We start from the raw sequence: 15,485 nt of genomic DNA on the forward strand, positions 1-15,485 counted from the left end.
TTGAGGTGGTTTCTACTTTTTGTTTTTTCAAACAATTCTGCGATAATTCTTGTTCTGCTAAGAATGTAAGTTTTGCAAGGGAAAGTGCCTTTTCTGTTTGCTTCATAGATGAACTCCAAATGTCTATGTTGCTACTTTCAGCACATATTTGTTGAAATAACTGAACAAACATGGATTTCTTTCACATCTGTAGGAATACAGTCAATTCTTGACTCAAAGTTTTCACTGCTCTGCCCATGTCCATGGATGACCATGAAAGCTCCATGAGTACTGATTTGGCGGTTACAAATAAATTTTAGTGAGTAGGCAAATTTGCAAAAACAGAATTCACAAATAATAAAAATCAATTGTATTTCATAAGATATATTTGAGAATCAGACTTGTTGGATAATAGAATATTCACACTTTAAGTACTGTCAAATTTCCACCACCCTTCATGAAAAGATATATTAATTTACTTCCCCATCAGTAGTATGTGTGAGTGCTTGTTAACCCTAGACCAAATCTGTTGTTGTTCTTGTAGACATGGATTAGGGGGTCTCCGATTTTTATTTTGATGACAAAAATCACACAGGGGAACAAAAAAATTACAATTGACAAACTAGGAGTGAGTCGTGGGCTGGAAAACAAGAGGAATATGTTTCCAGAGTCCCCTGGATTCTTCCTGGAATCTTGGGTTTCCTTCCAGGGTCCTCCATGCCCTGGGTACCTCCTGGACCCCTTCCAGGAGTCCCACAGAGCTCAGCTTGAGAACCAGCACTCTAGGCCAAGGGTTCCACTGTACAAGAAGTTTGAGATGGACCTAGGAGCAGCTTCACAACTCCTTGAGTCTGTGTGCTTCGGCCTCCTTGCCTCCTCTCCAGCCCCCACCATGTCCATCAGGGTGACCCGGAAGTCCTACAAGGTGTCCACCTCTGGCCCCTGGTCCTTCAGCAGCCACTCGTACACCAGTGGGCCGGGCGCCCGCATCAGCTCCTCGGCCTTCTCCTGGGTGGGCAGCAGCAGCAGCTTCCGGGGTGGCCTGGGCAGCAGCATGAGTCTGGCTGCAGGTTACAGTGGGGCCCGCCCCGGGTCTGGGGGGCATCACACCTGTCATGGTGAACCAGAGCCTGCTGAGCCCCCTCAAGCTGGAAGTGGACCCCAACATCCAGGTCGTGCGCACCCAGGAGAAGGAGCAGATCAAGACCCTGAACAACAAGTTCGCCTCCTTCATCAACAAGGTACGGCACCTGGAGCAGCAGAACAAGATTTTGGAGACCAAATGGAACCTCCTGCAGCAGCAGAAGACAGCCCGGAGCAACATAGACAACATGTTTGAGAGCTACATCAACAACCTCCGGCAGCAGCTGAAAACCCTGGCCCAGGAGAAGCTGAAGCTGGAAGTGGAGCTTGGCAACATGCAGGGGCTGGTGGAGGACTTCAAGACCAAGTATGAGGAAGAGATCCAAAAGCACACAGACATGGAGAATGAATTTGTCATCATCAAGAAGGATGTGGATGAAGCTTACATGAACAAGGTAGAGCTGGAGTCCCGCCTGGAAGGGCTGACTGACGAGATCAACTTCTACAGGCAACTGTATGAAGAGGAGATCCGTGAGATGCAGTTGCAGATTTTTGATACCTCCGTGGTCCTGTCCATGGACAACAGCCGCTCTCTGGACCTGGATGGCATCATCGCCGAGGTCAAGGCCCAGTATGAGGAGATCGCCAACCGCAGCCGAGCTGAGGCTGAGACCATGTACCAGATCAAGTACGAGGAGCTGCAGACCTTGGCTGGGAAGCACGGGGATGACCTCCATCGCACGAAGACGGAGATTTCCGAGATGAACCAGAACATCAACTGACTCCAGGCTGAGATCGAGGACCTCAAAGGCCAGAGGGCTTCCCTGGAGGCCGCCATTGCTGATGCCGAGCAGCGTGGGGAGCTGGCCATCAAGGATGCTCAGGCCAAGCTGGCCGAGCTGGAGGCTGCTCTGAGAACCGCCAAGCAGGACGTGGCGCGGCAGCTGCGCAAATACCAGGAGCTGATGAACGTCAAGCTGGCCCTGGACGTGGAGATCGCCACCTACCGCAAGCTGCTGGAGGGCGAGGAGAGCCGGCTGGAGTCTGGGATGCAGAACATGAGCATCCACACCAAGACCACCAGCGGGTACTCAGGTGGGCTGACCTCAGCCTATGGGACTCCTGGCTTCAACTATGGCCTGAGCTCCTACCAGTCCAGCTTGGGTTCTGGAGGGGGCTCTGGCTCCTTCAGCCATACCAGTTCCAAGGCTGTGGTTGTCAAGAAGATTGAGACCCATGATGGGAAGCTGGTGTTCGAGTCCTCTGACATCCTGCCTAAGTGAAAGGCTCCTGCGATCCCTCCCAGCCTCCCCGCTCACTTGCTCCTGCAAGAAGGAGTTGTGCAGGGGAGTGTTGGAACCAAAGACCTGAGGCTCAGTCCCATCCTTAGCCCACCCCTGGGGGAGTCAACTGCCTGGGGCTCCCTCTCTTGCCCACGACCCCAACTAAAAGCCAATCCAAGTGTCTTTTTCAGAATAAAGCTTCAGCTGGCTCTGCCAACACACACACACACACACACACACACACACACACACACACACACACACACAAAAGAAGTTTGAGATGTACAGGGCTGGTTCCGATGGCGGCCTCAGCCTGGGTGGGCTCCCGCAGTGGAGGAGGCAACAGCTTGGCCACCCAGTTGTGCAGCTGGAGTACTGGCCGGGTGGCACCACCTCACACTTGTAGCTGGAACCTTGGGTATCCAGGCTGCTTGTGAAGGCAAACATGTCTTTCCGGCTCTCCTCCTCAGCACAAGGTTAAAGAACAAGCACCCTTTCTTCAAGGCTCTGTTGGGGAGAATGGGTCGGCAGAGCAGAGGCTGTAGACGGAGTGCTGCAGACCATGTGGGAGGACTGGTTCTCCCAGGACTGGCTCTCAGTCTCTGCTGGGTGGGGCTGAGGACCCTCCAGGCTGAAAGGGGAGCAGGAGCCCCCTCCCCAGGTCTGAAGGCCAGGCTGGAGAGCCAGGCACATGCCCCTCCCTCCACCACCACCAGTCTGAACTCCTGCTGTCCATCTCGTGTTTGGTCCACGCACCAACGTTCTGATCCTCTCCTGGGAGGCGCTGAGAGCACTGGTTTTGCAGCTGTTGAACAACTCCAATTTCAGCAGTGACGTTTCCCCAACAGGTCCAAGCAGATGACCCCCTTCTGGTCAGCTGACCCTTGGCCTTCGTGCCTGGAGCTCAGGGGCTGGGGGGAGAGGAGAGGCAAACTGCTGGGGCTTGGGGCCGGCTCCTGGAGAGATGGAGGACACTTGGTCAGCGGAGCCCATCTAGCCCTCCTCCCAGCTGTGTCTACCTGCACTGGGCTCCCAGCATCTGCTTCTCTGACCCCTCAGGGGTGTACTGCCTGTGATGGCACAGGGACCCCTCCTTCTCCTCTCCCTCTCCTCCCCCTCCTCCTCCCTCTCCTCTCCTTATTCTCCTCTTCTCCCCCTCTCCTTCCCCTCCTCCTCCCCCTCCCCTCCCCCTCTCTCCCCTCTCCTCCTTCCCCCTCCCCCTCCGCCTCCTCCTCCTCCCCTCCTCCTCCTTCTCCCCCTCCCCACCACCTCTTCCTAATCCTCCCTACAGCTGGAAGTGGTGCACAGTTGTTGGACACCCCAGATGTTTAACTTCCATATTTGCCTGGTGACTGGTGTGTGGTCAGCGCTGAATCAATGATGGCTTTATTGGTTGACTGAATGACTGACTGAATGAAGGAATGTGACTGAATGAAGGAATGAATACTTCACTTCAGGCTTTTTACTCCCCTTCCATATAGTTATGGATTTTCTAGATATCTCTGAATCTAATCTTGACAGTAGTCCCTGGATGGCTTCTTTGGGTATTTCTACCTTGACCTTTAATGAGTCCAAACAGCAGTGGGAAAGCAAGGGTTCTGAAAAGCAATGATGGCTCAGGGGCCCAGGTTTCTCTCCACAAATGCCAAGCACTGCTAGCAGAAAGTGCAATTACCTTTAAAAAACCAATGAGCAATTGATTTTTTGATTCAGTAAATTATAGAACAAATTCAGTAAATTATAAACCAAAGACAACACTAATTAACACCAAAGAAGATTAAACATGCATTCACATTTTCCACTAACATTAATAAACTTGTTGGGTTCCTGGCACTCCCCAGCGCTGGAAACCATGCCCCCTCATCTGCAGGCAAAATGCCTTTCAGTGGGCGTCTACAGTTGACTGAGATAATGAATCTCTGTCCAAGTTACTCCCAATTTTATTAATAGATTATTTTATAGACTAATGCAATTATAAATTAGCTATTCAATGGCACACAATGGGATTCATGAACAAATCTGGTTAAATGCTTTTCTTGATTGCACTGTGTGCATAGCATCTTTAAATCAAGGATTCAGTTCTTAATTCACACCAACAATTAATGTTTGCACACAGTGTATTAATCATTTCAGTTTGAGGGGAGAAGTCCCAGTTGCTTATTTGTAGGGATGTATTAGTATTTGCCTGCATCTCGAATTACTAATCTGAAATTTCTGGGGAAAGGGAAAGAAAGGTGTTTTTTTTTTTTCTAATTTGTGTTTTTAAATATAAAAGTACTCTCTTAAGTTAATGATATAGTAAAGGTAAAAAAACAAGCACGTTCAAAAATGTGAATTTGTAATGTCATTTTTGTTCATCATCTAGAACATTCTGGGAGAAAGTATCCTAAAATTTTGACTATGGAAATTTCCAGACTATAAGCTTCCTGATGACATTTTATTTATTTCATTTTACTTTTTTTTTTTTTTTTTTTTTATGGATACTTTCCTCCAGAAAATGCCTATAATTTGAATAATGATATATAGCACATATACACTAAAATATACCGTAAACTTTAAAGCATTATATAGTTTCTAACAGTCCTGATATTCAGTAAAGCCTTGCATAAATGGACTGTAAAAATCTATCCCAGAATGGAATGTTGACTATGACAAATGAATTTAGCTGTATTACAGATGTGTGATGTAAACTCACTGAAGGGGGAGGGGGGATGAAGCTGACCTAAATAACTTCTGAAAATGGTACTTTGGGTAGTGTTAGACTGAAGACAGAAAGAACTCTACATAACACCTTATTCTGTTACTGAATCCAAGCTCACTCTGCTCGCCGCATGACAGGCCAATAAAATGGAGACTAGGTGTTGAGGCAAGGAATATGACTTTATTCAGAAAGCTGGCAGACCAAGAAGATGGCAGACCAAAAAGATGGCAGACAAAAGTCTCCAAAAAAACGATCTTATATATGTACCCTGGAATGGCCCGCCTCAGGGAAGGGATGTGTTAATTTCTTCTTTCTTGCAGCCATCCACAGGTGGGCAGGGTCAGGATGTTTCCCTGAACAAAGGCACTTTGGTTTAACATTCAGGCAGAGGCGAAGGGTTCCCCAAGGCAGGCCATTATGTATAGACAGTATCCTTTTAGTGAACAAAAGCAACAGGAAGCAAAGGTTAAAGTAAAAGAAACAAATCCAACATGTAGTCAGATTTGGCTCTTCCCTGTTACATGCTGACAGGGCCTAGATGAAATGATGCCCAGCAGCAGTGACTACCACCAGCATCTAGACCTCAGTTTCTAAAGACCCTTCTCCAGTAAAGAGAACCTGGGCTGCTCAGAGAAAGGGCTGGGACAGGGAAAATGAGCTTGGAGCATTTTATAGTTCCAGAAATTAAGAAGTTCCCCCCAAAACACGTATTGAGCATGTCAAAAGGACATAGGTGCCAAACTTCAACAGCTCCCAATGGCCAAACTGGACAATCTGACCAAGAAAGTAACAGTAATATTGCATGATGACCCAAGGAATAAATGAAACATCCCTGAGTACATACTAATATAAGTAAATGATTGAATAAGTAAGTAAATGGGAGAGAAGGGACAGATCTTCTATGCAGAAGAATTTCAGTTAATAAATGTAGACTCTCCATTCCAGAAAGTGGAACTTAATCCTCTTCCCTTGAGTGCAGGCTGGATTTGTGAATCCCGTGAATAAAGCATACAAAGGAGAAGATAGTAAAACCCAGCAAGACCCTGTGGGCCTCCTGAGCACAAAAGCCTTTCTGTGTCCCCTATTTCTTGATTACAGGAAATAGGCTTCATTTGGCCTCCATGACCTTCCCTGAGTTCCAATGGACAGATTCAAACAGTTGCTAATGAGGGAAGGGAGAGGATACAGAGACTAGGGAGGAGTGGCTGAGAAACAATAGTGCAGCCTTGGGGCAGGGTGCGGGTCCCCCCTCAAGGGATACACATAACAATATCTTTGAGCTATTTTGCAGATACTGAAACCCCCATCAGGTGGGAGAAGTTAACTGTATGCTGCCCACAAGCACGTAGACCCCAGACCAGCTGGAAACAGAAGGTTGATGATGCTGACTCCCGATTACCTCACCACCAGCCAATCAGAAGAATGTCTGTGAGCTGATCACACTTTCTTTGAACCGTTACTATAAAACTCTTCACTAGTCCCTCCAGGTTGGGACACAGAGTTTGGAGGGCATTAGCCCACTGTGGCCCCCTTTGCCTGGCAAAGCAATAAAGCTATTCTTTTCACCTTCACCCAGAACTCTGTCTCTAAGATTTAATTCAGTGTTGGGGTACAGAGGCCAGTTTCAGCATCAATAGTAACACAGCAGAGAGAAAACCTAGCACACACTACCTTAACCATGTGATCAAGGTTAATATCACCAGTGACAGGTGGTGTTGACGTCACACCCTCCCTAATACAAAGGGTACTTTACTTCTCTGTTTTTTTCCCCAAAACTCAGTTCCCCTGTCTCATGATGAATTAATGCATCAGACAAACCCATATTGTGGGACATTCTACAAAACACCTGACTAGTCCTCTTCAAAACTGTCAGTTATGAAAATCAAGGAAATGTTGAGAAACTCATGAATTGAGGAGACTTAAGGAGACAGGACAACTAAATGCAACAGGGAATCCTGAATTGGATCTTGGACTAGAAAAAGAGTAAATAGTGTAAAAACTGGTAAAATTGGAAAAAAGTTTGTAGCTGAGTTAATAGTGTTGTACCAATTTACTTTCTTTTTTTGATAAATGTATAGTGGTTATGTAAGATGTTAACACTAGAAGAAGGTGGGTGAGGATATACTTGGATTTTCTGTATTATTTCCTCAAATTTTCTGTACCTAAAATTACTCTAAAAGTTTTTTAATTAATTTTTTTTTAAAAACTTCAAGTCTATCCTAGTATTTTATAGAAGTGGTGTTCTAAGTTTTCCTGCTTATTTCAAAAATGGCCTGTTAATAATCATTATCTTGTGGTTTAATAGTTAGCAGCAACAGAATCAGACTGCCTGGGTTTGAATCCCCCTTATTATTTTTGACCTCAGACAAGTCGTTTAACTTCTCAGTGCCTCAGTTTCTTCATCTGTAAAATGGGAATAATAATGTATCATAGGGATGATGTCAGGATTAAGTAAGAAAATACACAAAAACTATTTTTGTATTTGATAAATGTTAAGTAACAGTGGTAGTAGAGATCTTCTAAAATGTCCCAGAAATAACCTGAAAAACTCAGTTTCCCTCCTTCCCAAATTCTTTTTGTCATGAGTCAGAAAATGGGCCAAAAGGTCAAAAATGGATAAAAAATTGGTGAAATGAACTATGATTATTTTTCCCAGTGAACATTCCAGAAGGAGAGTTAATTTAAATAAAGCAAACATTCATTTCACTCTTTTCTCTGCTTCATAGTTTAAGCTCATTTTTCTCTTGAATGTTATCAAAAAGTTTCCTAAGTTGTCCATTTCTTCCATTTTTTTTTTCTATATTTTTTTCTGTGCCAGAAGGGCCTAAATACCAGAAAGTCACCTGTAAGATGCCTTGCCCAACTGGAGGCAAGAAATAGGACTTATTATGAGTAAGCAATTATATTTTTCTAATATCCCTAGTATTGCAAAACTCTGGAGTGTTCCTGCAAGTCCAAGTACATTACCCTTGGATGCTTTACCTTTGGACCCCATTAGTCATGATCATTACTAAGCAGAGTTGAGATTTCATTTTTTAAAAAACCACATTTGCTGGCATCTGATTGAAAGAAACACTTCTGGAAAAAATCCTGACTCATGTATCTCATTGGCAACAAAAGAAGAGAGGTTTTAGAGAATTTCCTTAATACAGGACAGTGGTTCTCCAATTTAGCCTCCATCAGCATCACCTGGAGGGCTGCAAAAGCACAGACTGCCAGGCCCACCTCACAGTTAAACTTCAGGAGGTCTTGGGCAGGAACTGAGAATTGCATTTCTTCTTTTCTTTCCTTCTTTCCTTCTTTTCTTCTTTCCTTTCTTCCTTTCTTTCTTTTTAAAATTTTTATTGGAGAATAGTTGATTTACAATGTTGTGTTAGTTTCAGGTGTACAGCAAGGTGATTCAGTTATACATATACATATACCCATTCTTTTTCAGATTCTTTTCCCTTATAGGTTATTACAGGATACTGAGTAGAGTTCCCTGTGCTCTACAGTAGGTCCTTGTTGGTTATCTATTTTATATATAGTAGTGTGTATATATCAATCCCAATCTCTTAATTTATCACTTCCCCCTATGTTTCCCTTTGGTAACCATAAGTTTGTTTTCTATGTGTGAGAGTCTATTTCTGTTTTGTAAATAAGTCAATTTTTATCATTTTTTTGATTCCACATGTGACATCATATGATATTTGTCTTTCTCTGACTTACTTCACTTAGTATGATCATCTCTATGTCCATCCATGTTGCTACAAATGGCATTATTTTGTTCTTTTTTTAAAAAATTAATTAATTTATTTACTTTTGGGTCTTCGTTGCTGCGCATAGGCTTTCTCTAGTTGCAGTGAGCAGGGACTACTCTTCATTGCGGTGTGCAGCCTTCTTATTGCGATGGCGTCTCTTGTTGCAGAGTATGGGCTGTAGGCGCATGGGCTTCAGTAGCTGTGGCTCACGGGCTTAGTTTCTCCACAGCATGTGGGATCTTCCCAGACCAGGGATCGAACCCATGTCCCCTGCATTGGCAGGTGGATTCTTAACCACTGCACCACCAGGGAAGCCCTGTTTTGTTCTTTTTTTAAGGTTGAGTAATATTACATTGTATATATATGTACCACATCTTCTTTATCCATTTATCTGTCAATGGATATTAGGTAGCTTCCATGTCTTGACTATTGTGAATAGTGCTGCTATGAACATTGGGGTGTGAGAATTACGTTTCTAATAAACTCCCAAGTGATGCTGATGCTTCTGGTCTGACCAGACTTTGGGAACCACTGGGTTAAAAGAACTAATGTGTTTTAGGACTTATTTTGTCTAATGTGGGAATGCAACTAAAACCAAGGGATGAAAAAGGGATGAATTCAGCCCCAAGGATGAGCCCCAAGGGTGGAATAAACCACCATTGTTTTCTGCAGTGCTCTGAACAGTGATGCAGTCTTTTATTTTACCTCAAGGATTCCTCTGCAAAAGACGTCATTTGGCTGCTTATTGTGTGGGGTAGACTAGGTTTCTCAAACTTTTTCTCTGTGAACAGAAATGCTCAGGGTTGTGTCTCTAGTTCAGCGGTTTTCAAATTTCATTGTGTATGAGAATCACTCAGTGAGTTTATGTACAAAGCACATTACTGAGTCCCACCTGAGAAACTTTGATTTATTACATAATAATAATAGCAAGTATTTATTATACATTTACTATGGGCCAGGCACTATTATAAGCACTTTACTTATACGAACTCAGTTAATCTTCACAACAAACATATGAGGTAGCTACTATCGTTATTCCACTTCTACAGATGAGGAAACTGATAGTCAGAGTGGTTAATAACTATTTAGCTAGTTAGTGGTGGAGTCTGGCTGTGCACCCAGGCCTTTGACTCCAGAGTTTCTTACCCACCATGACTCTATTGATGCTCATCTGGGGTAAGACTCCTAATCTGAGTTCCCCAAAAATAGACGCTGAAATAAACATATAGATGTAAGTGGTTTATTAGGGTGATGGAGAAGCACAAACAAGAGAGCAAGAAAGTGAGGCAGAGAAGTGTGTCTTCACGAGCAGGTCACTGCCACAGACAATCCGGGCTCAGTTCTACTGGGACCCTCCAAGGAACCTTGAAGAACATGGCTTAGAATTGCTCTACCAAAGACTGGTGAAACTGGGGTATTTACTCCGAACCCTCTGCTTTATTGGTTAAGAGTGGTCTTGCTGGGCATATATTTGCTAGTGCTTAGATGTTCCTTTGAAGCCAGGAAAGCCCTGAGGCAGAAGAGTGGAGAGATTAATACAAGGAACCCTCAATCATAGCTGCAGGCAAACTCTGAGGTGGGTCATAGGGATTTGGGACAGAGCTAGGATAGGAATTGATATTTTACTACACCATTGCAGGTGGTCTGGAGAATACACTTTGAGAAACACTTTTTTTTTTTAAATTTGAGGACAACCTTGTGCTGCCCCGAGGTGGTGGCTCAGGCCATGACAACAGGGTCCTAAATGATATGAAACTGGACAATTGCCCTCTTCTTTTTTCATGCTCAGACCCTGAAACTGTACCCTGAGAAGTAAGTCAAACCAGATCAGTAATTCATTATGATCCCGCAGTTGAGTCCGGCCCTCTGTCCTAGAGTTGTTACTGACCAGGGTTCTTGGCCTCCTTAATCAATAGAAATTGATCAGAGGCCAGATAAGAAATTCAGGCAAGGCTTTACTGGAGCCCCTGCTGCAACAGGGGGAAGTGAGAACAAGTTCGGGTTCCCTTGCTCACACCCCAAGGGGAGCAAGCAGGTTCCTTACATGGGATGAGGTTAGGGGTGTGTCCAGGGGCTGGGCCAAAGGAGTGGCTTAGGTGGTTTGCCACCCTTTAGGTGGTGTTGTGTGCAGGGGGCATGCGCAGTACCCTGCTGCTGCTCCTGCCACCCTGCTTCCGGCTCTTCAGAATGGCAGTTGGGCTTTTTGGTCTTTTTGTATGTTGTTGTCCATAATTTGCCCCAACTGTGAATGCATGCAGTTATTTTTAGTCCCTTATAGTTTCTTTGTATTTTGTTGCTCAAGGAGACATTTGTCCAGGCACAAGCTCTGCAGCAAAGGGTCCCAGGTCCCAGGTCTCAGAGTGACACATCATGTAACGAGTGAAGGACAGCTGGGTCTAACTGACCACAGGAAAGTTAAAGTTCTCTGGATAGACGAGGAAAGGGGAGAGTTTCTGTGTCCATATTCCCTTTTTGTCTAAACTTTGAACTTCAAATCAGTTAAAAAAAATTTGTCACTGACTCTCTTATACCCCCTTTAATAAAATTAAACAGAACCCAGGACCCAAATCATGGGGAGGATAGGGAATGAAGCTTCAGAGACATCTACAAGTAATGTACTTAACTCTGTCACCCACGGTACTGACTGAGTCCTGGAGAAACTACACAACATTAAAGAGTGGTGAGAAAGAACAAAGGACAGAAGTGTCAGCACTGAAAAGGGGACCTAGCAAAGCTTCCAATTCAGGGACTACAAACTCAGAGGCCATCATGGACCAGGTGGGCATGATGGCTGGTTACACAATAGAGTGTGGTGGGGCCTGTGGCAAACTGGGAAATGCACACTGTTTCTAATTTTCAAAAATACTGGGATGGCCAAAATCAAAAGCAAAGCAAAACAAAACAAAATACATTGGGGCTTATGTTTGTCTGCAGAATACTAATACGTGGATATTCAAACTAATCTGTTCCCCTTTAGCTGAGAGAAGAGTTTCCTGAGGTCACTCAGGGACTTATATTCAGCTGGTACATGCTGATAAGGCCATACTTGTTCTGACTGGTCAGGGCCTAGCTACACAAATCCTTAAATATTTGACTATAACCTCTGAGTTCACACAACCAGCAGACCAAAGAACTGAAAACACTCCCATGCCCTCTTCTGTACTCTGCCCTTAAAAACTTACATTTTGCATGCAAAATATGGAAAAATAAATGCATGTGAAATTTTAAAAAAACAATAAGAAAGGCATAGATAAATGCATTTATCTGTGTAAAATAGGATAATTTTCCAGATGAAAGGGATTTTAACTTGTATTAAAAATTCATTGGAGGGGCAAATCCATCAGCAGGATACCATGAATGATCTAAACACTTGTTCATCTTCCTTTTGTTGACAATTACATTCTCAATAGAGTACCGGTACGTGTGTCCTCTTCATGGATACATCAAAACACATTGAAAAAAACCCTAATTTTTTTAAATGTATGTTTTTAAATACAAAGTATTGCTGTGTTCTTCTCAAAGAGCTTCAGTAAAAATCCCCAAGATCTGGCAACAGTTAACAGTTAAACAAACCAATATATTGTATGACCAGGATGTCAGATGGAGGAGGTGAGGATGCTTTCTGTTTCATTCACCTCCGTATCCCCAGAATCTAGAATTGTGCCTGTCACAGACACTCAGCATGTCATCGTGGCTCTCATCTGCCAATTGGTGGTGGATGTCAGCTCCCTGGAGGATTAAATTCTGAAATATTTCAAAACCAACTTCTGTTATGCAGAGATCCTGTACCTCCAATTGCTGAGTTGTGAAAGAAGTAGAGAGGGAATGAGAAAGTACAAGGGACCATCTGGAAAGGTCTTAGTAAATAGCAGAGGTCAATGGCAGAGTTGGAAGGGATAGGGGCTAGGGGTTGAGATGAGGGAGAATGAAAGAGGTGGGCAGTGATTCAGGGTGGAAAGGTGAGAGAGTAGGGGGCAAGGGGATTTCCTCACGTGAGCAGGCAGCACAAGGCGTGTGTGTGGGAGGGTGGATAAGACTGAGGGTTGAGGAGAGGAGTCATTGGCAGGGTCTAGAAAGCCTTGGAGCTCCAGGTACCCCTGCACTTTGTTAATCTATGTTGCTCTGTATATGGAGGATGCAGAGCATTGCCTGGATAATGCATAATTAAACTTAAAAACACCTGATAAGGAGATACTGCACTACACCCAGGAACAGCCAGAGAGAAAGACAACTGGATGGAGGGCTGGCCTTCTGGACCAAGAGGCCACTGCCCTGGGCATGAGCGGCGCCCACCCTGACCTTCAGCACCACGTGAGCGGAGCTCTTCCAATCTCCCTACAAAGATGCCCTGGGGGAAGTCTGTTCCCCGGAACACAGGATCCTGAATGACTGTGTACGTTGTCGTTCTTTTCAGTAAATATGCTCCTGGAGCCCACAGAAGTTAGATTGGGCGTTACCTTTAAAGAAAAAAAAAAAAACTATACCATAAAATACTCTGTGAAATTTTGTATCAGATTAATTAGGCAAAGGAAATCAGGATCTTATGGAAGGCTGAAGAAACTTTTGATCCCATTAGAGCTACTGGGAGATTTGCTGAGCCAAGTCAGAGAAGGTTGATGTCTAACCAGGGCTTAATTTATGATCTGAGTGTACAAACCTCCTTCAAGACCATACGGCTGACTAATGAATTTATTAGGGAGATTAATGCTTACTATCTGCCATTTCAAGCTGTGCGGGTGTGTGCTCACTTGATCGTCATACTTGGAACATGCTGAAACCTCCCAAGGTTCATCTGAGTGCTGGGCATGCTCCCCAAGCCCAAGTTGAAAGGAGTCACCCCCATTCCTGGGTTGGCTTCTGTGCCATGTGGTCTGTCTCCAGGGCTACTTCAACCCAGGAGACTGGCACACACTCCCTGCCCCAGCAGCCTTGCTCAGGCCTCGCCTTGAGTACAAAACAAGGTACCTGCTGCAAGACGTCACCCCCACCCTCTCCTGGCCAAGTGACCACCTCCCTAATGGACCATCAACAGATCTCTTTCCCATCACCACTCCCTCTCAGCCCCCTCACCCCCACCTCATACACACGAGCAAGCAAACCATGCTGTACATCCCAACAGAAACAGACCTCACTAAGGCAGAAACCGGTGAGACCGGGCCAGTTACCTAATTCATCCACACCAAGTGCCAGAGTCTTATCTGCAATTGTCCAGCTCTCTTTTCCTTCAACTCAAAGTCACATGAAAACAGCCAGGGGCTTTGTAAAGAAAGACTGAATCTGTGTGATGGGGTAATAACTGTGTGCATTTAGTCCTCACATTTTACCTGGACTGTGCAACTCTTATGGCCCAGTTACTCAGTTCAAGGGGAATCAAGCTCACCCTTATTATTAAGGAGCACAGCATCTCTGCCAGGGACCAGCTCACCTTTTCTTGCATTGACTAAGAACATCAGTGGTGTCCTTAAAGCAAAAGGAGAGAGAGAGCTGAGAAGTGCCAGCTTGGTCTCAACCACGGTCGCCTTGACTGTGGATGTGCTCTAAAACCTGACCCCACAAAGGCTGGGGACACTTACCCACTATCTCAGTGAGACCCTTACTGGTGAGATGATGCCTGGGCTGGCAGGGTCGCAACTGTGGATTGATCCGAGGTTACAACTCTTTTATCGGGGTCCGGGGGCGGGGGCTAGTTTTTTATTTTCTTTCTTTTTTAGTTAGTTAATTAATTAATTTTAAAATTTTAATTTTATATTGGAGTATAGTTGATCAACAGTACTGTGTTAGTTTCAGGTGTACATTAGAGTGATTTAGTTATACATATACCTGTATCTATTCTTTTTCATAAACTCTTTTAATTCACCCTTGTGTGCATCCCACACTTCCTACAGTGTGCCTCTGCACCTGGGGGTCAGCCTTAGCTGTGTTCCTGGCCACGGCAGCCCTCTCCCATGCCCTCCCCACTTCTCCCCACTGTGAACATGGGTCCCCAGGCCCGACACTCCCTCCCCGCTCAGGGGCTTCCTCTTTGAGGCTGGTTCTTGTTAGCAGCTGTCAGTAGACCTATCTCAACCTAAGAGAGATGCTTAAAGTGTGGAACCCCGAAAGACTGTCAAGGCTGTCACAGCAGGCTCCTTTGTCCCTGTGAAACTTTCCTGTTTCTCCCTCTGAAAACAGCTCTGTAAGGCGGGAGGGTTCAAAGAAGCAGACACCTCCCACCTTCCTTCACGCTTATAAGGCCTGAAGAAAGGTTCTTCCCTGAACCTAAGAAATGATTTCCACCGCCCTGCCTGCCCCACTCCCTCCCCAAGTAACATGTATAGAATATAGTCTCTGCTCCACTGGGCACTCCATCATGGACAATCTTTAGCAACTTCTGATTCCTTCTGCTCAAGAACTATTGTTGGAGGGTGGGAGTAGACAAGGGGTCTCAGCCAAGGGTATCATCTCTGATCTGCTATGGTCTGGATTTTTCCTTTTTGAGGTTCTACTGATTGTCTTCTGTCTGTCTCCCCTGCAATATCCCAAATCTCAGGGCTGCTTATGCACTTAAAGTTCACATTTTATTCTTCTCTTTGTCACTTTCTTTCTTCACAGATGGGAACCTACAGATGTGCTCTAAAAATCTGAGCTGCTATTAAACATATTACAGGTAGATTTGTCCCCTGTTTGCAAGATGCTGCAGCTCTGGTCTCTACCCTGAGT

At 44.8% G+C, this 15,485-nt stretch overlaps 1 protein-coding gene across 1 annotated transcript; it reads left to right on the forward strand.

Moving 5' to 3' along the window:
• Positions 1-856: 856 nt before the first annotated feature.
• Positions 857-2,345, forward strand: LOC132528080 (keratin, type II cytoskeletal 8-like). Its single transcript, XM_060164095.1, is given in 2 exon segments — positions 857-1,060; positions 1,062-2,345. Coding segments are annotated over 2 exon segments (1,473 nt in total). The 5' UTR covers positions 857-871.
• The last annotated feature ends 13,140 nt before the right edge of the window (positions 2,346-15,485 follow it).

This window comes from Lagenorhynchus albirostris, chromosome 10 (assembly GCF_949774975.1).
Source record: "Lagenorhynchus albirostris chromosome 10, mLagAlb1.1, whole genome shotgun sequence".
NCBI classification, from domain to species: Eukaryota; Metazoa; Chordata; class Mammalia; order Artiodactyla; family Delphinidae; genus Lagenorhynchus; species Lagenorhynchus albirostris.